Here is a 27,170-nt window from a genome sequence, read left to right on the forward strand (position 1 = left end):
AGAGATTTGCACATTATTTGTTCCCCAAGACTGTCCTGACTAGTCCCGCCCTACTGTGCTCTGATTGGCCACCACTACTAAGCTGTGATTGGGTAGTTCTTGTTGCCTCGACGACGTGTCCATGTGATTACAAGACAGCCTTTCTTTTACCTAACGTGGCTAAGCTGTTGTTTATAACACTTAACTGTTGTTGCTTCTTGCCCTGTCAGTCGTTCTAGCTCCGTCACCGGGCGCCCAGACCTCAACAACAACTACTTTAGTGAGCACAAAGTCATCATACCTAATGGAAATAATGGGCAAAACCTTAAAAATAAGACTGAAGTTATCCTTTGATGCACTTTTTTTTGCTTTTGAACACACACACTCACATGATTTTCTCGATCACTGAATTGGACTGCTGTGATTGGACTGTATCTGTGACTGATTGTTGCGTTACTGAGAACCGTATGCACGCAAGAGGGTTTGTGTAATGTCTCGGGACTCTTAAAATACTGAACTGTTGGTCACTTTGCAGAAAAAAATGTCAACAAACACGTCATTTCAGCAAGTTCAGAAAGAAAAAGCCTTTTTTCATTTCCTTCCAACAATCCAGTAAATCAATGATGATGTTTCAGCTGTTGGCAGCCGTCACCGCCTCCTCTCTTCTCCTTCATTTTTCCTCCTCTCTGTGCGTCTGTCTCTCTCTCTGGTGTTCCAGCGGCGTACGACTCAGACTTTGGCCTCTTGCTGATTCAACTCCAGCGTGTACTCGGCATCTTTATTCGTCAGGGCGGACTTTTTCTTTCTGGGCTTGCGTCCCAGCTCTTCGGCCTCTTCCAAGGTGTTTGTCAGAGGTTCGCCCAGGGTCTCAGGCAACAACAGCGTCAGCACTCCGATAATGAAGGCCAGGATTCCCACGATGAGCTACACAGCGGTCAGGATAAAAAAAAAAGGAAAAGTAATTACTTAAAATTTGTCTTGTTGCCGGGAGACCATTGTTGATGAAATATGACAAATAGGAACAACGTCCAAAAGTAACAGAATGGACAAGGTGGACACTTAGGAATCAAGGTGCTAACTAGAACCATAAAGGGTTCTTTGGCTTGCAGGAGAACCATTATTGGTTCCTGGTAGATCCTTTTTACAAAGATTCAACTACTGAGAACCCAACATTAAGGGTTATACCATCTGTGAACCATCTGTGAGAGTTTTCATCCAGAACGCCAAATGAGAGGTTCTAAAGGAGAACCCTCCTATGGTGTAATGTTTCCACCCAAAGGGTTCTATCAAGAACCCTTTTATATACCAAGGGTTTTATCAAAAAAACACACAGGGGTTCTATAGGAGAACCCCTCTATGGTGCAATGGTTTGACCCCAAAACCCTCTCTTGGGTTCTATCCAGAATCTTTCCACCTTCTACAGGTGCTAACTCACCCAGGGGTTTCTACCAAGAACCCCTTTATATTCTAAGGATTTTATCTATCTATCTATCTTTTATATTATGGTGCAAAGAACCCTTGATGAAAAAGTTCTTTCAGCAATCCTTGACGAACTGTTTCTTCCAAAAAGGTTTCTTCTTTGGATGACGAGGAATGGAACATTTAATCTTGCAAAGAAGCCTGACAACCCCCTTTTTAAAAAGAAAAAAAGAAAATAGGGTTCTTTAGAATCAAATGCTTCTGGGTAGAACCTCAAGCCCTCAGGAAGAACCCCTTTGGAACCCTTATTTCTATGAGTGTGATAAAAAATAAATAAATCTTTTGTTCTTAGAGAACCAACCAGAAGAGAACCTGTGTACCTGAGGTAGGTAGATCCAGACATCAGCCAGGTAAACACAGAAGGGAGCCACCACACTGCCAACACGGCACATCATGCTGCCACTGCCCACTGCCAGAGACCTGCAGGGAAATCATCAACACAGTCGGCTACTTTACACAAGACAGAGCACAGCGATGAGAAGTGTATCCTGTCTCCAGCTGTGCATAAAACTCTGTTCCTACTGTCCAAGTATAGTTAAAACTATTTTTCTTGACTTTTCTGTTTCTTTTCAAATCTTTTTGCTGTTAAAAGACGCTGAACTGACAACTTTATTGTGCCCATATTGATATTCTGTGGAAATGCGTAGATCTTCAACAACATGTAAATAAAACATACAATATTAAGGACACTCACGTCTTTTCTTTCCTTGATTATTTTCCTTAGATCGCAAAACACTGTCAGTACCAAATGGAAACAAACATATGTTTAAGAAGACGTGGATTATACACTAGGGGTCGTATTACAGAGACGTTCTAACTAGCAGATCCATCCTTTACTGTTAGCAAACCTAATTTAGGAAATAAGTTATTACAGATAAAGAGTTTCTTAAGTGAATGTTCTTATCCAATCTGAGGATAAAAACGTGTACTACAGAAGCTACCCAAAATCTTCAAGAAACTGTCTAACTTTGGGGCAACTTTAAGCAGATCTACCTTTCAATTTTCCACATGTAGTAGCAGCTAGCTGTTAACTTACTAACTAGCTAACGGTAGTCTCTCTGTTAGACTCTTAATAACAAAAAATGTTTTGTCACGTCAGTCCATTGTTTCTGGATCAATCTTCCAAATTTGTCCTATGCAACAGTAGCTAACAGTAGTGTTAGCTAACAGTAACAGTATTGTTAGCTGACAGTGACGAATGGCAGTGTTAGCTAACAGTAGCTGACGGTAGTGTTAGCTAACAGTAATGGTATTGTTAGCTGACTGTACCTGGTGGTGTTAGTTCACATTAACTATCAGTATTGTAGCTGACAGTAATTAACAGCAGTGTTAGCTAACAGTTGCTGACGGTAATGTTAGCTAACAGTGACAGTATTGTTAGCTGACAGCAGTTAACAGGAATATTAGCTAACAGTAGCTGACAGTAGTGTTAGCTAACAGTAACAGTATTGTTAGTTGATGGTACCTGGTAGTGTTAGTTAACATTAACTGTCAGTATTGTTAGCTTACAGTAGCTTTGACTCATCTGTCTTTTAGTTAAAAGTCCATGTATGTTTTAATGTTTGAGTATATTTACGAAAATCAGTGGTTACAAAGTTGTTTAGCTCAGCAAGATGAGAAAAGTAGTGTCGGTTGCTAGGTTACAGACTTAAGGGTTGATAAGTGATTATGGATTAAGAAATTTAGGATTTCTTAACCTAAGATGAGAAAGGATGAAATTAGAGTTTGTTACGCCAAAATTGGGAAAAATCCTATCTCAGATCTACTTTGAACCGTCAAGATATAAAACTATTTGAGAGCAAATGATAAGATTTCTTGGTTCGGGGTTTGAAGAAGCAGTTTTCGATTGCGGATATTCTCTGTTTCCAGGGGCTGAATGTGTTTTGATTCTGTTTGGTCTTACCTGATGATCGTCGGGTAAAGCTCACAGCTGTACAGGTAGATGAGACCAAAGGCAATGGCGATGGCAAACTTCCCGATCATACAGAGAGCGATGGCCAGTGCCTCGATGTCCTGTGGAAAAAGACGGTGGATTGTAAGAATCAAGAACTGTTCCCAGGGTTCTCTCATCTCTTTACTTTGCTCTTTTGCAAATCATTTTGTTCTGAAGGGCTAAATGTGAACATCACTGTAATCTTTACCCTGTAAAGGATATTACAGCTGATTTAATCATACATAAAAAAATAAGAACACTTGACCTTTGACCTTCAGCCTCTCATCTGACCCCTGATTCCATTAATAGACGAGCGTTAAACAGCAGCGCAGTCACTCTTATAGCACTCCATGAGCGTGTGAACTCCAGTTCATGCTGACTTGATTTGATTCTATCTAGGTAATCTAATAAAATGAAGGAATGATCGCTCCCTCAGTCACTCCAGCGTTAATTTACCTCATTATTGTATTTTGTGGCATGGTGCTGTGGAAAATCTCTACTCCTGCTCGATCTAAAAGAATAAAAACATGTTCAGCTCAACTTGTCCTTATTTAAATATACATATAAAGTCTATTACAACATAGATCTGGTTGAGAAGAAATGCATAAGATCCCAAGAACTTAGCCTGGGTTTCACCAACAAAGATTCATTTTTTAACCCACTTAAATCATGGTTTAACTTACATTATGTTGCACCAAACCATCTTAAAATTAAGAATATAAACCTTTTAAAGTTTTAACTTTAAATGTAGATTACATTTATTTTTGTTGCACCAAAACCTTTAACTCAATTTATAATGAAGTATTAACTTTACACTCAGGAGGTTTAACTGCCTTTTTGTTGAAACAGTCTGACAGTTGCTGCACGACAGTCTTTATATCTTTTCTGTGCTGTTGTCCCTTTTTTAATCTTCTCTTACTTGCCCATATTGTTCCATTAATTTAGCCAACAAGTTTTACTGAAAGTGGGAGAAATTAAAACTTCTCTGCTGAGCTATCATGAGTACACTTTCACTAGCTAGCAAACAATGTTTTGTAAACTTTTTAGCTAGCTAGCAAACAATGTAACATTTTGTTATTTTTTTTAGCTAGCTGACAAACATTTTATTAACTTTTTATAGTTCTTCCCCTCTTTTATGCTTACTAGGTCCTAACAGCACTCAGTGGTGTTATTTATTTATTTATTTTAATTTGGGTAAGCAAGCATCTCCATACTGATTAAACTCTTTATTTAGGTTTACATTAATAAACTTAAATTTACTGAAATTTCACATCTAGATTTACTAACTTTAAACCTAATTTTAAAATTTTAAAACTCTGATTACAACTAATCTTAGATTAAATAAATCTTTGTTGGTGCAACCCAGTCTTGAGAATCTAATATCATCACAGCATATGAAAATATAACATATGAGAATATTCCAAATTTGATACAGTTCATATGAACAACATGTTTTGTTTGTATATTCTGAATAAGGCCTTAAATCTATATGTTGTATTTTCTGATTTAGATATGTGGGATATGTTGATATTATTCAGGTTTTAGGAGCATTATTTGGACATATGTACTGTATACAGAGCATCCAGATTATGTGTCTCAATTGGGATTTTTTTTCTGCAGTATGCAACACAAAGCCTCTTTCCTGTTTATGGTCAGATCTGTGCATTTTAAACAACCCAAACCAGTTTGCAGGGCTGCTGTGAATGCACAAAAGAAGAGCCCACATTTCTGATGAAAGATTATTTTAGTTGGAGTATGAATTGCTTTCTGTAAACAAAAATATTAGTTTCATTAGCTATCTCAACAGCTTAGTGGGAACACTGTCTTTTATGGAATATTTTGTGAATGTAAACATTGTCACTTTGGGTGTATGTATATGTGTGTGTGTTAATCCAGGAGATCAAGGTCGACATCTTATTATGACTTCCAGACGTTCCAGCGTCTCTCAACATAAAGCAGTGGAGAGTGAAGGACTCTCTCAGGTCAACAATCACATCAAAACATAAATTAGACATTTCTTCATACACACAGACTTCTTCCACACAGGGGCAGCACTTAAAACTATTTATTTTAGCATGAATGGATGTGCGTAAAATTAAGAAAATATTGAAGACACTGTAGCTGTGCAGTCCATATTATAGTGATTTTGCATATTTAATTGACTGGGAGTGTTTTAGTTTACATGCATTTCATACGTGCATGTGAGTATTTCAGTACAGCTGAATGAAGTCCTGCTTGGCCTCTTTTACACCATTTACATATGTCTGAATGAGACGTGCAGCTGGACAGTGTGTGTAACAGTGTACTACATGTGCATGTGAAAAATGTTCTTGGAAAGTGAGCTGTGACGCAAACAAGCTATTTTTGAATTGTTGGACTGAATCCAACAGTTTTGCTTACACTGATGTTTAGGAATAAACGCGTTCTTTATTAATGTGCTCTTTTATTCATTTAATTAATTACTGGATCTAAACATCTTTGGTGTTAAGCAGTCGGTACCCGAACTGGTAGTTTTTTATTACAAGCAGACAGCGGTGGCAGGACTGATTTTTTTTCTTCATCCTGTGCAGATGCCAGATTTACCAGAGAGCTTTAATAGAGTAGTAACAGTGTGTGTTGCTTACAAAAAGTTAGTGTTTGTTTACCAGATAGAGGTTAGTGCAGCAGCTGAAATCAGCACGAGTAAGTGTAAATGTTGTAAGTATAAATGGCTCGAGAGAGCTATTACTGTAACTGCCTCACTAATGCAGCACAGTGTAGCTATGCAGACAAACATAGCGCTCAGAGTGGCCATGATGAAGAGGGAGACTGTTTCCAGTACTTTCTGAGACAGAATAAGGTCTCGACTGTAAGGATTGCGTTACAAATCTTTAGAGACCTCTGAAAATACTTGTTTAGCACGTATGGATAGAAACTCAGGCCCAGAACAAAGGAGCACATTGTGCAAAGACCTACAGAAAGATCTGCAGAATGCATACAACACATGTGACCAATGCTGAAAACTGACAGCATAAGAAGCTGAGAACTTAAATAAGTGAAACACTGAATATATATAATTACATTTGCTCAGCTTCATATTACAAGCTCTATTTCATTAACTAATGTTTGTGGTTGCTCTTTGTAGCTAAGGTTAGCAGTTGGTCTGTGTAGCTAATATTACTGGTTGGTCTGCATCGCTAACATTAGCGATAGGTCTGTGTAGCTACAAAGGCAGTTGGTCTGCATAGCTAATACAAGTGATCTATCTGTGTAGCTAGTTTTGTGATGGGTCTGTGTAGCTAATGTTAGTAGTTGTTCTGTGTCGCTAACATGAATGGTTGGTCTGTCTAGCTAATAATAGCGCTTGGTATGCATAGCTAATATTAGTGGTTTGTAACATTAGTGGTTGGTCTGTGTAGCTTTTTTTAGAAGTTGGTCTGTGTAGCTAGCATTAGTGGTTGGTCTACATAGATAATGTTTGTGGTCGGTTGGCGTGGCTACTGTTAGCGTTTGATCTGTGTAGCTAATGTTAGAAGCAAAGGTTAGCAGTTCATTGGTGTAGTTAACCTTGGCTCTTGGTCTGCATAGCTAATATTAGCAATTAGTCTGTGTAGCTAATAATAGCAATTGGTCTGTGTAGCTAATGTCAGCAGTTGGTCTGTGTGGCTGTCATCAGTGGTTGGTCTGCATAGCTAATGGTAGCAGTTGGTCAGCATAGCTGATATTAGTGATTGCTCTGTGTCGCTAATATTAGTGGTTGGTTTGTGTAGCTAACATTAGTAGCTGGTCTCCATAGCTAATGTTAGGGGTCAGTCTGTGTGGCTAACTTTAGTGTTTGGTCTGTGTAGCTAACTTAGTTGTTGTCAGTGTAGCTGATGTTAGCGATAGGGCTTAGCTGTCAATATTTCTTTAAGTTAGATGTTGAGTTCTTGGATGATGATAGTATTTTCACAGCTGAAGGCAGAACTGTCACTGTACTGTGATGCTGTTCCCCTTTTCTGATTTCAAGACAAAATAATGTTGAATTTTCCACTCAGTGAAGTATTTTTTCACAACAGGCCATTAAACACAATCCCATGACATGTAATCCATTACTCCCCACGCCTGGAATAATGAATCAAATCACACTGAACACCTATAAGGAGATAAACAGACATCCAGTAACAAAACACACATTGATAAGAGGTTGAGACATTATCTAAAACTGCACACTAATGACTGAGGAAGTGTACAAAATGACTGCACTGCATTTGCCATATAAGTATCAGGAGAGTGAAGCACTTATGAAGGAAGGAAGAGAAGATAAGATAAGCTGTCCTTCTCATAATACTGAAGAATGTCAAGCTAACTGGACCTCGCTGCTTTTGAACTGTGTTTCTTTGCACTTCTTTCCACTCTGCAACTCTTTTCTCTTAGCTGTGTTAGAAACTTAAGTATGTCTGCCGGGTGAGTGTAGTTCATCAAATAAAGTGTACGTTCTCTGGTATGTGGGAGTGTACATAAGCCTGCAGATGGAGTTTTCATTAAGTTGTGTCTTTCTGCAAAGATTTCTGCAGTGGCACAACCAGAGAGAGGAGAGAGGAAACAGACAGCTGGATAGAGAGGCGACTCTCCGTCACTGCTGTCACCACGCTGCCATTTTTCAGCCCATGTTTGTTGACAGCTCCGCTCACAATGGCTTTCACTGTCAAAGGTCATATTTGCTTGGACATTACGTGCCAGATGTTTGCCAACCCGGCCGTAAGAGCAGCGCGAATTTGGGTCAGAGCTCAGAACACACACACTGGGAGCTGCATGCAGCATACACTATATCAGGGCTCACCGGTGACAGTGGTCCAACGGTGTGGAGCAACAAACTCAAGAGCTAACGGTGCAGATAGATTGTGCCAGTGCAGAAAATACCTGAAATATAGCCATGTGTTACAGTTCATCGCTGTTTCTGGCCACAGCTAACAGTCGTCTTGTGGACAGCAGCCTCACTTTCACGTGTAAATGCTCCAAATGCAGTTAGAAATCAGGATCTAACATTTAGAACAGTACTGATATAGTCTGGCATGGTGCTCGGCACTGGAGAAAGGTCTGCTTCCACACATGATCGCTCTGTCTGGTTTCTATTTCATTAAACCAATCACAGTCGTCTTGGGCGGAGCTAAGCCCAGGATGTAGCAACCGTGCCCCTGCCAAATAGTGTCGGAGGGTAACTTGTTTTGGTTAGAACATTTGCACATCAGGAGGCGAGTCCAGGCAGTAAAGACCCACAGCAGAAAAGCTAACAGATGTTAGCTTGTTTACATTCGTACTAGTAGTGACCCAGGAGCTAATTTGTGGTTTTAAGCGCGTAGGTTGCTAGCTGGAAAGTTGTTGTTGTTTCCGTGAAACAAGTGACCAGAGTACATCTGGTGAGTCAGAACTGATTCAGCACTTTCAAAATGTCCCACTACAATTAAACGTTCTGCATTGAAAATGTTAGGTGAAAGTAAATAAGTATAAACCAGAAAACACTCTAAAAGTATCAACGGAGAAAGAAAAAGTAGTAAAAGCAGAAAATTGTTGGTGGTGGCTGTTGGTAGCCGAGTGGTTACCACGCATGCCACAAGACTGCATGGTTGCAACCGTTGCCATGGCACACAGAGCCAGACAGATATATAAGTTGGCCGATTTTATCAGCCCGATATCGGCCTTTCCTGTCTCTACATCAGCATTGGTGTATATGTTGTTTAATATGTGCTGACATCTGACAGAGTTGGTTGGTAGTGGATTACATGTAATTGGGATAATGTACAATGAGTAACAAACAGCCCAGATTATTTGAAAAATAGGTAATTAGATTATAGTTACATTGTCATGCATAACAATCATGTTTTTGATTTTATCTTTAAAATATGTTTTTCAAGATAACTAGTGCTCTATTAACTAATAAAAAGTGAGTCTGACATAAGTTACTCAGCTCAAACTACCAGTTTTGTTAAAGGTGATGCAACTAATATTTGTCTTTGAATGATGATTTATAGACTTTCATTTACATTAAAAATGTTACATTAATGTTTTGTGCTCCTCTTCCATTAAAAGAGAAATGTAGAAGAATACACACACCTGCAGTTCATGCCAGAACTCTTTCTGTAAGGTGGATTTGATTTGACCAACTTCGTTTGCATCAAAAAAATATTGAGATGTTTAAAGAGAAAAAAGAATATTTGTGGAGCTCAGACTTTTGTGGCTGCATCCATTTTTTAGCATAAGGTCCAATATTTTCATTGACTGATTTGAAAGTAATCTGAAAGTATTCAGATTAGATTACATTTCTATTGTTATCCAATGGATTATGTTACTAATTTTAAAAAATGCAATGTTATTCAGAAGTTGACTTTATTTCCAAGTAATCTGACCCACCGGGTTCTATATGTCATTTTGGACAAAAAAGTTTAGAGTTAAACTGTAAAATATCCTGCCTCCATTACAAATCTTTTTCTTAAGAGATTGATCACCGCATTTGAAGAATCACCTCAACACATCATCTGTTTAGTTTGCTAGTTTTCTGGTTAGTTCAGGGTTCTGCAACTGGTTGTAGTCCTACATTTATTCTTAAATTCTTTCATTGTAAAAAATTTTGTAGCATGTACTCAGAATAAAAATAAAAAAGTTTTAAGATTTTGTCACCTAAAATGTGCGCTGTAGCCTTCAGTTATGACTCAGCACCTTTTCGTCTACATTTTGCCGGCGGCTGGTCGTGAATCTTCCTGAACTAGCTGTTGCTACCAAATCCTAAAAAAGAAACAAGGCAGTTAACTCAGGGTTGTCGACCCCTGGGTTAACTGCATGTCACACTCTTCTCTCTCTCTCCCTGTTTCCTGTCTGTCTCCTCACCTGTCACTGTCAATAAAGAAACAAAACTATACTTCTATTATACTACTATTTCCCTCTGAAATATAGAGGAGTATTAGTATAACGTGGCATGAAAAGGAAATTCTCAAACACAAATTTGAGGCACTTGTACTTTCCTTAAGTAAACTACTTTTAGATGTACTTGGCTACATTCCACCGCTGTCTAACTGTGGAAATAGAAAGGTAAAGTGTGCATTCCTTCAAGAACAGTTTGTTCAAATTGAATAGGACAGAATGATTTGTGTGGCATCTGGCCAATTCCTCTAAACAAGTATAAAAAGTTTCTAACAGAATTCTTGTTCAAGCTTGAATTTCATAACTAATTTTTATGTTTTTTTGTTATGGGGCCACTAAAAATGTGCATGAGCCAGAAGTTTTATAACTTAAGACTTTAAGATTTAAGAATACTTAAATTTCCTAAACAGTCACACACACACACACTCTCTCTCAGTACGTACATTAGGCACCGCAATGATGAGCATACAGGCGACCCCGGCCAGGAGAAGAGCTGGAGCACAAGTCATCTTCCTGCCAATCCGGTCCATTGCAAAGCAGCCAACCAGATAGGAGGGAAGCTCCACTGCACCTGGAAACAGCCAATCGCAGCGGCTCTCAGTCAGAGGTTATTGTGACACTGACACTGAGACACTCTGTCCAGGGGAATTAAATAACCGGCATCTGAAATGATGGTGAAGCTCGGCCTGCCAAATCAGCTCTACTGCATGTCTTCAAATGAAATAAGAGATGGTTATAAATGTTCCTGCTGAACATTAAAGAACCTTTCCAGAGCCTTACAGCTGTGGTAAATAATACTTACATACTCAAAATGACCATTTCACCTTTGCACCACATTAAATCAGAAGTTACTGTGCTTTAAACAACTTAAATTATGTTTTGTAACAGCATTTTCCAGAACAGTGACAATTAAAGAAAAACACAGCAAAGTTTCATGTTTCAAACTGTCTCAAAGTGAATTAAGCAGTCTGTAGTTTACATTTACAAAATATCTCTAAAGCTTTGCCAACTCATTTAGCCGCTAGTTGGCAAGCTATGCATTAGTCTAACGTTTGCTAAATTCCAGCTCAGTTAGCTTCTAGTTGGCAAGCTATGCACTGGTAGCTGCTAGTTGGCTAGCGATGCATTGGTCTAATGTTTGCTAGATTTCCTACTCAGTTAGCTGCTAGTTGGCAAGCTAAGCCTTGGTCTAACTATTGCTATATTTCCAGCTCAGTTAGTAGCTAGTTGGCGAACTAAGCACCAGTCTAACAGAAGCTACATTCCAGCTCAGTTAGCCTCTAGTTGGCTAGCTATGCATTGGTCTAATGTTTGCTATATTTTTCAGTTGCGAGAAGGAGTTAACATTAAAATTAACATTATTAGCTTTGCCATTTAAAGGTCATATTAGCTGTTACATATTCCATAAATGAATGTGCTGTAATTGACATACAATACGAGTACTACGATATCATACTCAGTCCCTCCTGCAGTTTCAGCATTTAGCCTGTGAATTTCCAAACTTTAGCATAACATTAGCACAAATGCTAGAAAATTCTACTCTTTTTAATCTAAAAAAAGCAAACTATGCATTCAGGTAGTGATTAATTATGAAAGTAATACAATTACAATTTCAAGCACTTCAACCAAAATCCAATCACTTATCAAACATCACATTAAAATTCAAGTGTTTTCAAGGATTTCCAGCACCCATATAAGCCCTGATTATGCCGCATGCCATCTGCAGTCAAATGTAATTCCTAGACATTACTTCTACTAAATGAAGTGTTTAATAGTACATTAGTAAGAAATAATAGCTGTAAAATTTATACTAGGAAATTAGCCTTGGAAAACTCCCATGCTTTCAAAACAGCGTTACATGAGCCAGTACATCAGTTATTCATTTGTCTGACAAAATCATGTTTATTACAGAACAAATCTTATTTTCTGTGTTAGATAAAAACCCACAGGGAACCCGTTAAGCCCACAAACAGAGGGATGTTTTTCTTAACTGCTCACAGACTTATTTGACCTTCTATGGTCCCAAAACAAGGCCAAACTGGAGAACAGAAAATGTGTCACTGCCTTCCCAGTGACATAATATTCTCCTACTGTAACTCGTATACACCACAAGATTAAAACAATATTTTATAGTGAGCAGCTGCGCATACATTGCACACAGAGTATAGCGTGATGGAATAAGTCCTACAATCCAGATAAGAATTAGCATATTTGCACCTGGAAAGTTGACCAAGGCACCAAGTTTGCTTCTTCTTCTTCATGCACATTGTGTAGGCAGTGACTTACCAGCGAGGAAGAGGTTGACGTACTGGTTTCCTCCCAGGTTGACAGAGCCTAAAGAGAAGACGTAGTAGCCCAGGCTACCGATGAACCAGATGGCCCACACCGTGCACGTGCGACCTGCCATCCTCCAGCTGCAGAACAGATCCAGGATGGACAGCTTCTTCTCAGGCTGCGGTGGTTCCTCTGACTTCTCTATCAGGGCTGTGCCATTCTCCGTCTCGTCTGACTTCAGGAGGTCCTCCACCTTCAGCCTGACATCAAGGCCATTGAAGCGAGCTATCATGTCCAGCAGAGTCTGGGCGTCCTTGTAACGGCCCTTGGCTATCAAGTAAAAGGGCGTCTCGGGGAACTTCCAGCAGAAGAGCAGGAAGGGCGAGGTGCATGTGGAGAGGATGATCTGGTAGATCCACCAGACCCGCACCAGGTAACCGGTCAGAGCCACCACCATGATGCCGACGGCAAAGACGGCGTGCACGTGCATGGAGGTCCATGTGCGGACCTTGATGCCAGTGAACTCTGTGACATAGACAAACACCACCACGAGGTAGCCACTCGACACCTGCAAAAGCAAAGATAAATTTATTTGATGATAAAATAAAGGATGAAAACACAGTAAAGCGTAAAGGCTTATTTCCACTGCGGTTCTCTGGTACAGTGGTTCTCAAACTTTTCAAATCGCGACAACCCAAGAATAATCAGGTTCACGACTGGGACCCCCTACTTCAACACCTGCTGCCTGAGAAACGTCATCACAAAGACCATTGCTTTGACTCTTTATAAAATCTGTTCTACAGAAAATTCTATCAGTGGTATAGGCAGCCATTCTCCAGTCTAAAATATGGCCCTCATTTCCCATCATGCCTAGTTCTGGACTGAGGCTCACTGTATTTAGCTAATAGCTGATGTCAGCATAACATTACTTAACTAGCTTGCTAATCCAAATCACAGAATCAGAACCAGGTCATTTTTTTTCAGAAAAAGAAAAATGTAAACAGCATTATAATGAAGTATTGTAGCACTGCATAGGTAACCAAGGCTAAAAATATTGTTCTCCAGATAAAATACAACATGTTTGTTTGGTACAGACCTCAATAAATATCACATCATCATCAACTTTTTTCAATGAACATGAAAATTATAAAGCAAAACTGATAATTTCCACTAATTATATCACATATCATAATCACAATTTCAGTCAAAATATTTGCAATATGACTTTTTTTCTTACCATATCGTGCAGCCCTAGCTCTAAGCGTCAAAAAAAAAAAAAAAAAAAAAAACATTGGAAAAACTCAGCAGCAGTGTCTTTTTTCAGAAATCATGACCCGGTTATCCAAGATAAATCCACAGACCTTGTTGTGACCATGTAGGAGTTACTCTCTTTCTAACAAACTACACCTGCCAACCGTATCACTGCACTAGGTAAGAGGAAAATACATGTTTTTTGCTAACGTTGGACAACAGAAGTTGCCGGTGGCTCACCTTTTGTCTTTTAAAAGTTTCATAGTCGTGCTTTGTAGATCAGATTTGTGCCATTTGCATGCATATACTGTACATCTAAAAATAGTCATGGGCAGATTTATAATTTACAATTATATGCTGATAAATCTGCAACTGCAACCACAAGGTAAACATGTTGTCAGATCTCTGTGTACTACTGTACATGGCAGTAAACAGGCTTTAAGTCCCTGTTTATGAGACTGAATGCGGCCTGTATTAAGTGTGACTGTGTGTGTGCAGTCTGTGCACCCCGTCTGAGAGTCTGATTCGATGTGAAAAACAACAGCTGTAGCTGAGGAGGACTTCGGGAGTGGGGGGGGGGGGATGGTAGAAGACGGAGAAGAGTGAAACAGTGGACACACTGTAGGGACCCTTTCAGCATTTACTTTACTGCCATGTGGACTTGTAACCGTAACGACTCCTTTCCCCGTTTGCCTTGTAAACATCTTATTTAAATGCTCATTTTATGACGTGCTGCTCTGTACACAAACGCACAAATGTGCATATAAACCCAGTAAAGACACTTTGTTACTGTACCTGCTCTACCACTGTTCATCCCATAAAGTCCTTATCATTGCTCACTTTTAACATGGTGGTCTGGAAAGTTCAGCCTGCTGCACCAACTGACCTTCACCACTACAGGACGTCACTATCTTTCACCTTTATTTATTTAACTTTGGTGTCCTTGTTGTCATCTCTTATGTCTGTTTTATATCTGGAAGTATTTTGTAATGAAAAGTGGAAACAACTGGGGATTAACTTCTGCTAATTTCTTGCATTCTCTTCCTTTATATAAATGTATGGTCCATAAGTTATTATTACAATATACAGTGGTTTCTAATTGACCTCATTTGGGTTGTTTTCCAAAGTAAATATTTTGAAACTAACGCAACATAAATTTAACAACTTTTTCTCCGTACAGAGCTGTTAAAATGACATAGTTATAGTTATATTCTTTTTATACTCAGCTGGAGCAAACATCTTGCTTTGGTTTGCATGCTGGCTTGACTGCAATATGACTAACAGAAGTTGACTCCTAAAAAAAAAAAAAATCATACAGAACATTAGCAACTGGCTGAGAGCTTGTTTTGTATAAAAACATCTGCGACCACAATTCCAAAACAGTTGGGACGCTATGTAAAACATTAAAAAAGAGAATGCAATGATTCGCAAAAACGTTTTGTATTAATGGAATAGATATTTAATGTTCAAACTGGTACACATATTGTTTTTTGATGCCTGCAACATGTTCCAAAAAAGTATGTCAGTGTTTAGGAACTGAGGACACTAATTGTTGAAGTTGTGAATGTGAAATTTTTTTTTCTCATTCTTGCATGATATACAACTTCAATGCTTAACGGTCCAGAGTTGTATTTTTGTGTATTTTGTGCTTCATAATGGACAGTGCATTTTCAAAAGGAGAGGAGAAAGACTCCAAAACCTGCATGAACCTTTCAGCATCAGCGTGGCTTTTCACAGATGTGACAGTTACCCATGATGCCATGGGCGCTAACACACCCACATACCATCGCAGATGCTGGCTTTTGAAGTCAGTGCTGGTAACAATCTGGATGTTCCTTTTCCTCTTCAGCCCAGAGGACAAGACGTCCAAGATTCCCAAAAACAATCGGAACTGTGGACTCGTCAGACCACAGAGAAGTCAGCAGCTTTTCTGGATCTTGTTAATGTATAATTGTTTTCATTTTGCATGATAGTCTCAACTTGGATTTGTAGATGCAGCGGCGAACTGTGTTAACTGACAACAGTTTTCCAGTGTTTTCTTGTTTTCATGTAGGATCCTTTATACAATTATGTGGCTTTTTAATGCAGTGCCACCTGCGGGGTCAAAGGTCACGCGCATTCAACGTTGGTTTTCAGCCTTGCCCCTTATATGCAGGGATTTCTCTGTATTTTCTGAATGTTTTGGATTGTAGATGGTCAAATCCTGAAATTCCTGCAGTTTTGTGACGCTTTTGTCCACGCTTGTGAACGACTGAGCCATTCAAGGATGTTTTCATGGACGGATGCCTTTCATATCCGATCATGATGTTGTCACCTGTTACCAGTTAACCTGTTTACTTGTTGAATGTTCTAAACAGGTGTTTTTTGAGCTTTTCATAACTTTCCCAGTGTTTTGTTGAGTGTTTTGCAGGCATCAAATTCAGAATGAGCATGTATTTATAAAAAAACAATAAAGTTTGAACATTAAATATCTTGTCTTTGTACTGTATTCAACTGAAAATAGGTTAAAAAAAATGTATTCGCGAATCATTGCATTCAGTTTGCACAAATTTCCAGCTTTTTTAAAATTAGGGTTGCAGAAATTTGATACATAATGAGCCCAAAGAAGCCGGCTTGTTTACAAGCAGAACTTAAGGCACCTCCCTCGCCTCATACTGAACGAGTGAACAGAGACCTTTTTTCAAAATGACTGACATTAGTGTTCGTGTGTCTGCAGTTCCACACTGGTGGATTACATTTATGAACAAAGTTAGAAGTCCCAGGAATTCTACTAGAAATCCATAACAGTTATTACTGTATATGTGGAATTACCACATTATTAATTTGTCATTTCCTCCAATCATGTCACGCAAGAACACACATGGATACACAACAACACACAGTAACGCGCACATGCAGGACAAAACTCACCATGGCGAGGAGGAAGCGGAGCACCACAAAGAAATAGTAGTTTCCTGAGAACGCTACAGCCACCCCGAGTCCAAACTGACAGAGGCTGGTGAAATTCAGAATCCTCACCCGACCAACCCTGGAGGAGAGAGAGAGAGAGAGAGAGAGAGAGAGAGAGAGAGAGAGAGCCATGCAGGTGGAGAAAGAGACAGAGAGTGAAAGAGGACTAAAGAAACAGAGTTATCATGTTCAGGTAAGCAGTGGGGTAAAAATGATAGCAAAGGTCAAAGATGTGTTGGTCGACAGGCTCAACCCAAGGCGGTGTAGTTTAGAAAAGCTAACGTTACCCTGTGCAACCTGAAGAGCAGTGGATTTTTCTTCTGCTTGGACATCGTGGTCAATAGATGGTGCAATGCATTTCGAGCCTGTGTAAGACTGAAGCATTAAGGGGGGGGGGGGGGGTTGGGGGGACCCCCAAGTGCTACTGGGTATTTCACACACATAAACATGGTGCTGCACTTTGCCCTCAGCATGAAACAGATGCTAACAAGCAGAACTTGACCTCACAAAGTGAGCCGGTGAGGTGATCAACAATCCTCAGCCCATAAAACCATTCGACCATGAGTCACGGCGGATAAAAATCATAAGATCAGATGATGATTAACTCATCAATATTAACGATCAGCACTTCACTCTTACCTTCTCTGTATTAACTCTGTTAGCGGGGTCCGTTTTATCAGACATGCTGAGCAGACATCAAAGTAAGAGCACCCTCGACTCTTTATCAGACTAAAGTCCTTCCTCTAAATGCTGACCACTTCAGTCCTGGCCAAACAGCTGGCAGATGTTTGGACAGGTCAGCTGATCCGTCACAAAGTGTGCCCGGGCACCCATTGCGCCTCTTCTTCCTGCCTCCCTTTCCTCCATCCCTCAGTCCCATCATCCACACCAGCCATCCAGTTTTCCTGCCTGACTGTTACTCTCATCATCTCTTTCCAACACCTTCATTCTTACTTAGCAACAGAGAGTGAACACTCTGTTCTGCGCTCACACATCAACTACTAACACAGTCTGTACATGGCTGGACGATATACTGATATTATATCAATACTGTGATATGAGACAAGAGATCATCTTAGATTTTGGATATCATTATATCATGATATGGCACAATGTTGTGTTTTCCTGGTTTTAAAGGCTGTGTAGCAGCCAATAACGTAAAAACTAAAATTAATGTAATAACTCCCAATTATTTAATAATTTGTCCGTTCTTATTGTAATAAAAGTCTAAAAAAGTAACATTTCTGAACCAATATCAAAATAACTTTAATGTGCATAATGTAATAGGTTATTACATTATCAGCTGGGTTAAAAGAATCATTAAAAATGTATAATTGGAGCTGATAATGCTACAATATACTGTACTTCTACAACTTCATTCAAGTTTTTTTTATTGGCTATCAAGTGTTACACTTCCATGACTTCTTGCCGTTGTTTTCAAATACCTGCTCAAATACCTGAGATACTTTTGACACTGATAAGTTCCTCAGAGTTAGGATTCATGGATCAGGATCTATCAGGTTTTTGAGCAGCTCTTTTGACATCATTCTAAGTATATTATGACATTATCAGCTCCAAATATTACTTTTGTAATGATTTTGTTTCACCAAACTACTATAATAGTGTACTAACTTATTACATCAGGTGCAAAAAGTTATCACATTATTGATTTTTACTACACTAAGAACAGAAAATAATCACATTATTGGAAGTTATTACATTAGTGACTGACACACAGCCTTTAAAACCAGGAGAACACAACATTGTGCCAGATCACAATAGCCGAAATCTAAGATGATATCTAGTCTCATATCACAATATTGCTATAACATCACCCTATTACTACGCCATTGGTTCAGAAATTTTCTTGCATTATTGGCCAGTTATTACATTATCAACTTTTATTACATTACAAACAGGAAAATTATGTTATTGGCACATGTTACATGATAGCAGTTATTACATTATGGGCTGCTACTGGCTGCATTACAGTTAATTATTACATGACTTTGTTAAAACTCTTCTGACTGGTCAGTTGCACAAATATAAGGTCTGTTATTTCTGTATAAAAGCTGGTTGCTATGAAGAACAGACTGTTGCTATGGACACAGTTCTGATCAGGGGGAGCAATACATTTTTTTAAATCCACAAAATCGTTTAAGAATTAATATTTTGTGTTAAATAATTGATTTTTTTTGGTAAGTAACCATGTAATAAGCAGGACAGCGTACAGTGAGCGGGTCATTATTGCTAAATAAACCCTTCAGGATGATTCAAGATCCCTCCGCTTCATGTCAGGGTCTAACACCCAGTCAGGGTTTATTTTTCAATAATGACCTACTAACTGTGCACTCTGCATGAACTCACCAGACTGTTCTCACTGTTCTATTATTTGCCTTTACCCACTGAGCCATTATATCCACATTACAGATGATTATCAAAAATCTCATTGTGTTAATATTTTGTGAAAGCACCAATTACATTTCATACAATATTGTTACAATATCGATATCAAACTATCTAATCAAAAATGTGATGTTTGATTTTGTCCCTCTCATGGTAGTTTATCTACAGTAATGCATCATATTCTATAAAATCTTCATATATTTTCCCTATCAGAGGATTAACAATATGTTATTTTTGAAAAATGCATATGTAATGTAATAGACTAAACTTATCTTGATATTATTTGTAAGCAATGAATGAAACACCTCCTCCTCCTCCATCCTGCAGCCTTTGCTCACCTGTCAGCGATGTCTCCAAACACCAGCGCTCCGATCAGCACCCCCAGCATGAAGGTGGGCTGGCACAGCTTGGCCAGCCACTCTTTCTCGCACACCAAGTCCCAGTCCGTCACGATGCTGTGCTGAACTTCAGAGTGGTCGAAAACAAAGTTCCCATTGCACTTTGTGACTGTTTTGTTGCCATCGAAGTCGTATGTGAAGTCTGTTGGGTCGATGCGCAGGGCGCAGTGACACCTGCTGAGCTCCCACTGCTCTCCTTCAGCCGTCCTCACCACCATGGGCGCTTTCCCCGCCTTGAAGGCCGGCAGGATGTCTTCCAGGCTGGATCCCGACAGGTTACCGTACAGGACATCGGTGATGTTGCCGGGCACGCTGCACACAAAGTTTGGCGTCTCCACTAAAAAGACCGATGCTAGGTAGTGAATCCCACAGGCCATGGCCTGGAAGACTGCAGCAAAGTACAGACATGCCTGAAATCTGCAGAGAAAAACAATGCATTAAAATTATGCTGAGATCAGAGCTGAAGAAGAGACTATGCCTGATCTGGGAGCAGCTCTTGAGGTATGTAACTGCAAAAAGGTCACCTTAACAACTCATAAAGAGAAATCTGTGATATAGCTGCTGTAACAAATCATAAAATAACTATGGCACGTCAGAGAAGGTAACGTGCTAAGATGAAATACTCACTTCTCTGACAACAACGCATTTGGCGCAATTAGATTCCAAATTGATGCCGAAAGTTTGCTGAATGAGTCAGTGTTTGTTTATGAGTCTTAATAAATCATTAATAATCTTGCAGAAGGCGTAGATGTTTATAACGGTTAAATTGAGCAATATATTCATGGAGTTTGGCAGAGAGTAAAACAGGCAGTCACTCAACTCCAGAGTGTGTATTTTCAGAGCAGTGGGATTTTGTTTTGAGGATAACAGACTTATCTTTACATTGACAGACAACTGACAGTTATAAACAGCTGATCATCTTACAGTGAAAACTCTTCGTTGTTTATTATTGTCTAATTACAATATTGCTCTTGTCTTGTGCTCCTGCAGGGTTCCTGCAGCCTGCCTGAGCTTCCTCAAGTCTGGGGAGTCTTGTCTTTAAATATATAACACACTTTTTTGATGATTATTCATCAACTACAGAAACAACGATACTGTGTTACAAAAAAGGACAAACTTGTAACTAACTTTTATTTTTATCATAATTAATCTGTTGATCATTTTCCCAATAAAACAATTAGCTCTTTGGTCCATAAAATGTCAGAAAAAGGCGAAAAATGTTGATCAGTGTTTCCCTAAGGTGACGTCCGCAATTGTGTTGTTTTGTCCATAACCCAACGATATTCAGTTTACTGTAATAGAGGACTAAAGAAACCATAAAATATTTATATTTGAGCAGGCAAAATCAGAGAACTTGGACATTTTTTCTTAAATAAATGACTCAATAATCAAAACGGTTGGCGATTAATTAAGTAGTTGACAACTAATCAATCAATCAACTGATCACTGCAGCTCTTAACTGCACACAAAGCGTTCATTTGACTTGTTCTTTGAGAGAAAACCTAATTAATGAAGAATTTAAGCGAATTCAACACTTTTAGGAAACTGAAAACTTGTTTTTTCAGCATACTTAAAGGTAAGAACACGTGTTTAATAATGCACCTCATTAGTCCTAATAATAATCAAAACAGGCCAACTTACAGTTATTTTTCATAAATATACAAACAGGGTTTCTGAATGTTTCAACATGTTAAAAATCTTTATTAAGACCAATATGAAAGCAATTTAAGATGTATTTCATATCCACACTGGCAATTATTATTATCTGTAGCTGTTACAATGTGATCAATACAGTTTTTCAACCCCAAAAGAGAAATTTTCAAAGGGTGACTTCGTAAGATTAACGTGAACTTCATAATTCAAATCTTATTTCAGATATTTTAAGTCCTAAAATTCAGATTACTGGATTCTAGACTCTTAAAGACATTTCAAGGACCTGCAGAAACCTGAAGACAAAGACACAAAAGTTCCTCCAAGTGAAGACACAATATTCAGCAAGGATTTGAAGTGTTATAGAAGTAGGATGCAAAAGCAAACGTCCAGAAAGCTTTGTGCACAACTTTTGTTTTTATTGTTTACTTTCAAAAGCGCATTTGTAAGCTGGAGTAAAATCTGGCTGCTGGCACTGATACCCGACCACATGCACAGAACAAAGCAAAAATAATCCAGTTTAATAACTCTGGAGAGGAGTACAGATGCTTTCTCAGCCTACCTTTTGAAATGTCCGAGCTCGTCGAATAAAGACTCAACCCTCGTCATTTTTCCTGACGATGATTTTGTGCGTCGAGGCGTCTCTCCCCCGGCGGGCAGCGGATCCTCCTGAGCGCTTCAACGCCTGATAATAAACTGGGGCTTTCACCGAGCGGACTTGAGGGTAGGAGGGGCGCACACACATATGTAACGCACACACACACACACACACACTCATGCACATATATCACACACACATCATACACACACACACACACACACACACACCAACAAGAGGTCCACTTTCAACCGCTGCAGCAGCGGGAAGAAAAACAGCCGCTCCGGCTGCAGACCGTAATGTTTTGGAACGTCACAGAGAAATGTCACTATTTAAATCTGATGTTGTTGCGATTTCTCTTTAATTGATTCATTTTTTTAAAATGCACTATAAACTTTTTGTTTGTTTAAAACCCGTCTGAGCGCTGAGAAGTCACTATAAATGGTCCCTTGAGTCCGTCACACATTCCCGTACAGTGAAGTAACCCTTGAGAGTGTTTTTTCAGGAAGGGTCTGGGGGCCCGGCTGCATAAACTACCTTAAGTTTAAATCTTAAGTTTGCTCCCTAAGCAAAATATTTCCTTAAGCTTCATTTAAGAGTGTTGCATAAAGCCTATATAGTTTTGTTGACAGGGAAGTTGCTGTCACAAGTCATCAGTTACCATGGTTACACTTCACTCACAGCATCATCCATTACAGATGCTGCCTTCAGGGCTTCTCCATTCCTGAGTTATCAAAAAAACTTCATTTTTTACCATTTGATTTGTAGATATTGTTAATATTTTACCATTCATTTTGTATTTGGTATGTATTAGTGTTTAGTTAGTATTTTTGATCATTTTGATAATCACACAGGTGTTTTAAATACTGAGGTTAGCCAGTTACAGCCTAGGTGGCCGTTAACACAACGAAAAACATGGCGAAGTTCATGTGGAGGGCGGTCGGCTCCACAGAAGCTCTTTTTACACAGAAATCCTGAGGACTCGCCTTTAAGCTGCCTTTGTGTTTTACACCAACCAGGCAGCGCCGGTGTCTGCGGCTGTTTAGTGCACGCAGCTCTGTGTCAGCGCAGTAAAAAATGTCTGTTCATCTCCCAGATCAAAACATATATATATATCAGAGCAGAGTTTTTTTTTCATCTGGTTAACGTTAGCTCACCACAAAGTTGGTAGGGCTAACTGACAGTCAAATCTATACTCTTGGTTTTCTGTTTTGAAGAATGCATCTTGATATCTCCTCCTCTTTAACCACCATACATTCAGTCATTGTCTGATGTGCCACAGATGATTTAACTTTTAAGGGAGTGTTATGGTTCCCTGAACATTTTCTGAGGAAAATGGTTCCTGAGGACCTTCTAGCAATGCTTAAAGAAATAGTCAAGTAGCCAGGGGCAAACACTTAGCGATGAAAGGATTCAGTGGCATTTATTATCATTATACAAGGGTTGTACAGTTAAATTAAAGTTGTAGTTCCTTCATAATACACACAAAATACAATATATATACAGCTGATTGAATGAATCTATGCTTAAAATGGCTAAGAGAGAAGATATCAATGCTAAAATGACTAAGAATCCACATATCAAGGCTAAAAATGGCTAAGAAAATTGTTACTAAGGACCTTGCAGCAATGCTTAAAGCAGTAGTCAAGTAGCTAAGGGCAAATACTTAGAGATTAAAGGATTATCATTATACAAAGGTTCTACAATGAAATTAGAGGTGTACTTCCTTCACAATACACACAAAGTACACCATACATACAGATGATTAATCAGAATGGAAAAGGGTAAATATTAAAGGGTTTTCCCTCACAACATCCTAAGGAAATCCTTATTTAGCTCCTTTTGTCTAAGCTATCCTTAGATGAAAATTCAAAGGCAACATTATTTTCAGCTGGGTTTATGCCACCAGTTACAGGTTATTATAGCTGCATACAGAGAATTTGAATCCACTTTAGTGATACATGAGAGTTTTTTTCTGACAGATTTCTTAAGATAAACTCTCACATGTCGAGCTCTACCATCAGTCAGGACCATAACTGTTTATTCTGTCGTAAACATTCTGCCCTCGCATAACATCCACAAGTGTAGCACTGGACCCCTGACACCATGGAGCCATATTTTTTTCTCAGGGCTTACCCCTGTCAGGAACAGCCTTTAAAAACGTAAGTGAAACAAACAGCTGCTGGGCGAAATATGTCCGGTGTTTACAACTTAAGCGTAGTGGTAATGAGCTGCAGAGACGATAATCATCCCAAGGTCATGGTTAATCCCTCTTTTACTCACTGAACCAGGGCTGCAGCAAGATTCTTAGATGCATCATAAAAGATTATGAATCAATGCAGGGAAAAGTCAATAATCCTAAACAATATTTTTTCAAGACCAGGCTATAAATTCCTTTGAGCTGAACCCATTGGATGGTGAAGCGTAACGTAATGCATCATCTGTTCTAGACATACGTAATTCAAGCATTCATTTCCACAAAAATATATGTTTTGCACGTGCTTAGGTCATGGCTGGCCACTTTTATTTTATTAAATCATGAGAGCAGAACTACTTAAAGTTAGAAGGACAAACAAATTTTAAACATAAACATAAAGTACTGAACACATCAGACATTTTTGGTAAAAAGTTAATAATGTATTACTGATAATAACAAACAAAACAATTCATGGGACATTTAAAAATTAAATAAACAAATAAAACTAATGATGATATTGATATTGTTATTTTTTAAGAGTAAAATAAAATTAATAGATACATAAGTAAATAAATATTTTATAACTGATTACATTGTTTGCTTGCTAGCCAAAAAGTTGAGAAAATGCTACATTGCTTACTAGCTAGCTGATAAGTTGACAAAACATTACATTGTTTACAGGCTAGCTACAAAGTTAACAAAACATTTCATCATTTGCCAGCTAGCTAGTAAAGGAGAGGTGTGATGAGCATACTGCACTAATTGGTCTTCAAGTTATTTTGCTACACAAGGTTAAGTCAGAATGTACAGTACAAATATCACCTTTGTGCACGACTCAGTGTGCATACATTTGTGTTTAATTTTGACCCAAAGATTCAGTTACTACGTTAAACAAACCAAAAACCAGAGACTAATTCCTGACACAGAAGCCTCTTGAACTCGAAGCCTCTGTGTCTCTGCTTCTACAAGTGTTCCTATTGGAGCCTTTGATTAATAATTGATGTGTGCAGTGGTTGTGGCTGTATTGACTTACTGTACCTTGTCTGGGCTGGATTCAAAAGGACTACAACTACAAACTATGAGCGTTTGCTTTCACCACCGCGCTGACTCGCCATCCGATGCTCCAATGGGAAACAGTCAAACAGCAGTGGTGTAACTGAGATTATAATTCATGCAGACTGACAAATTATAAACAGTGTGCAAGTTTTCCTTGCTTTTGTGCTTCTACCACGGGTAAGCAGGGTACGTGGTTAAATAGTTTCTTTTCTTTTCTTATGATCATGCATCTGAACGGGGTCTTTTATTTTGAAAATTAACCAGATTCTCCCTGCCTTTTCTGTGTCTGACTTCCTGCCCGTTCAATCTGCTATGTGCTAATTGACGTGGCAGCCGTCAAAAATAGACTTGGTGTGTATTTTCTGCGGAGCAGAGCACCGAGCTGCTTCTGGGACGCATCTGAAACGTGCCGCGGGACTTCTGGTGGAAGTCTTGTCTAGAATGGCCCTGGTGACTGCTGCGGCATGGCCTTAACGCAGCACAGCCATGCCTGGTGAAACAATATATTACATTTTTAGATAGTTAGTTTAAAAGTTAACAAAATGTTACTGTTTTCTAGTTAGATAAAAAGTTAACAAAAAAAAAAAGTTAACAAAACGTTATATTATTTGTTTTTTTAATGTTATGTTGTTTGCACGCTAGGTAGAAAAAGTGAAAAGTTAAAGACAAAAAGTTAAAAAATATTACAATGTTCACCAGTCAGCTAAAAAGTTAACAATGTTACATTGTTTGCTTGCCAGATAAAAAGTTAACAAATGTTACTCTTTGATAGTTAGCTAAAAAGTTAACAAAACCTTATATTGTTTGTTTGCTAGCTGTTTTTTTTAATGTTACGTTTGCAGGCTAGCTAGAAAGTTTGAAAAGTTGAAGATAAAAAGTTAACCAAAAGTTACAAATGTTTGCTAACTAGCTTGCAGAGGAGGGGTTTGATGAGCATACTGCACTGATTAGTCTTCAGGGGTAAATCAGACCTACTCTGACCCTCTTGCTAGACATTACAACTCAAATGACAAATTAATTGCTTTTGTGTTTAATTTTGACCCACAGATTCAGTTAAGTGTCACTTTACTACGTTAAACAAACCATCCAAAGAACCAGAGGTGAATTCCTGACACAGAAGCCTCCCGAGCTTGAAGCCTCTGTGTCTCTGCTTCTACAAGCTTTCCTATTAGAGCCTTTGATTAATAATTGATGTGTGCAGTGGTTGTGGCTGTATTGACTTACTGTACCTTGCCTGGGCTGGATTCAACAGGAATACCACTACAAACTATGAGTGTTTGCTTTCGCCGCCGCGCCAACTCGCCATCTGCTCCACTTGCTCTGATGGGAAACAATCAAACAGCAGTGGTATAATTGAGACTACAATTCATGCAGACTGACAATTTATAAACAGTGTGCAAGCCTGAAGTCAACACAACGTTTTCTTTTTAATATTTCATGTTTTATATGCAACGTTTAAACACCAACAAATCGTTTACAGATTACAGATGATTTGTTGGTGTTTAAATGATGATTACACTCCGATTTGATTAACATGAACACACAATACACAGATTATCATCAGCCTTTCTGGCCTACAAACTGCATCTTATTTTGTATGCCAAACATAACATAAAGAAGACCGATTTATGGTGCAGACAGATGTTGTGGCCATAAATCAGACAGAACAGGAGGAGCTGTTCTCTTCCACGTGTAGACATGCTAGACAGTGACGTTAGAGACTACAAACTGTATTATTATAAACAAACTACACATAACATAAGTTGTTCCTTGTAATATGTAGGCTATATGAGTAATTTTAATAAATGTGGGATGTGCTGTTGACAGTGGGTGTGTTCGTGACCCCTGGAGTTTGATCCACTTTTTGAAGTTCCTGCTGACCTCTTTCTCCCCCTCACACTGACCTGTCAGTGTTTGTTTGCTGTCCACATACTTTTTCTCAAAGGTATTGAGGAGAAGCTGATAAAACTTTGCGTCATGTGTCATTTAGGATACAATGTGCTAATCCTTGTTTAGGGGTGAACGATTACTTTCGCACATATCCGGTTCTGCTCCAGTGTTTGTTGAGGGTATGCAAAAAAAAAAAAAAAAAAAAAGAAACTTTGATTAAGTCACTCCACATTG

At 38.8% G+C, this 27,170-nt stretch overlaps 1 protein-coding gene across 1 annotated transcript; it reads right to left on the minus strand.

Moving 5' to 3' along the window:
- Window positions 1-321: 321 nt before the first annotated feature.
- slc22a16 (solute carrier family 22 member 16) lies at window positions 322-21,916 on the minus strand. Its single transcript, XM_084737752.1, has 8 exons — window positions 21,758-21,916; window positions 19,486-19,962; window positions 16,703-16,820; window positions 12,554-13,109; window positions 10,711-10,838; window positions 3,362-3,471; window positions 1,779-1,878; window positions 322-903 (listed from the first exon to the last, which is right to left on the minus strand). Exons 1-8 carry the CDS (start codon window positions 21,802-21,804, stop codon window positions 709-711), a joined length of 1,731 nt encoding a protein of 576 aa, XP_084593878.1. The 5' UTR covers window positions 21,805-21,916; the 3' UTR covers window positions 322-708.
- Window positions 21,917-27,170: the final 5,254 nt, after the last annotated feature.

Source organism: Lutjanus erythropterus, chromosome 15, assembly GCF_056507025.1.
Source record: "Lutjanus erythropterus isolate fLutEry1 chromosome 15, fLutEry1.hap2, whole genome shotgun sequence".
Taxonomy (NCBI): Eukaryota; Metazoa; Chordata; class Actinopteri; order Lutjaniformes; family Lutjanidae; genus Lutjanus; species Lutjanus erythropterus.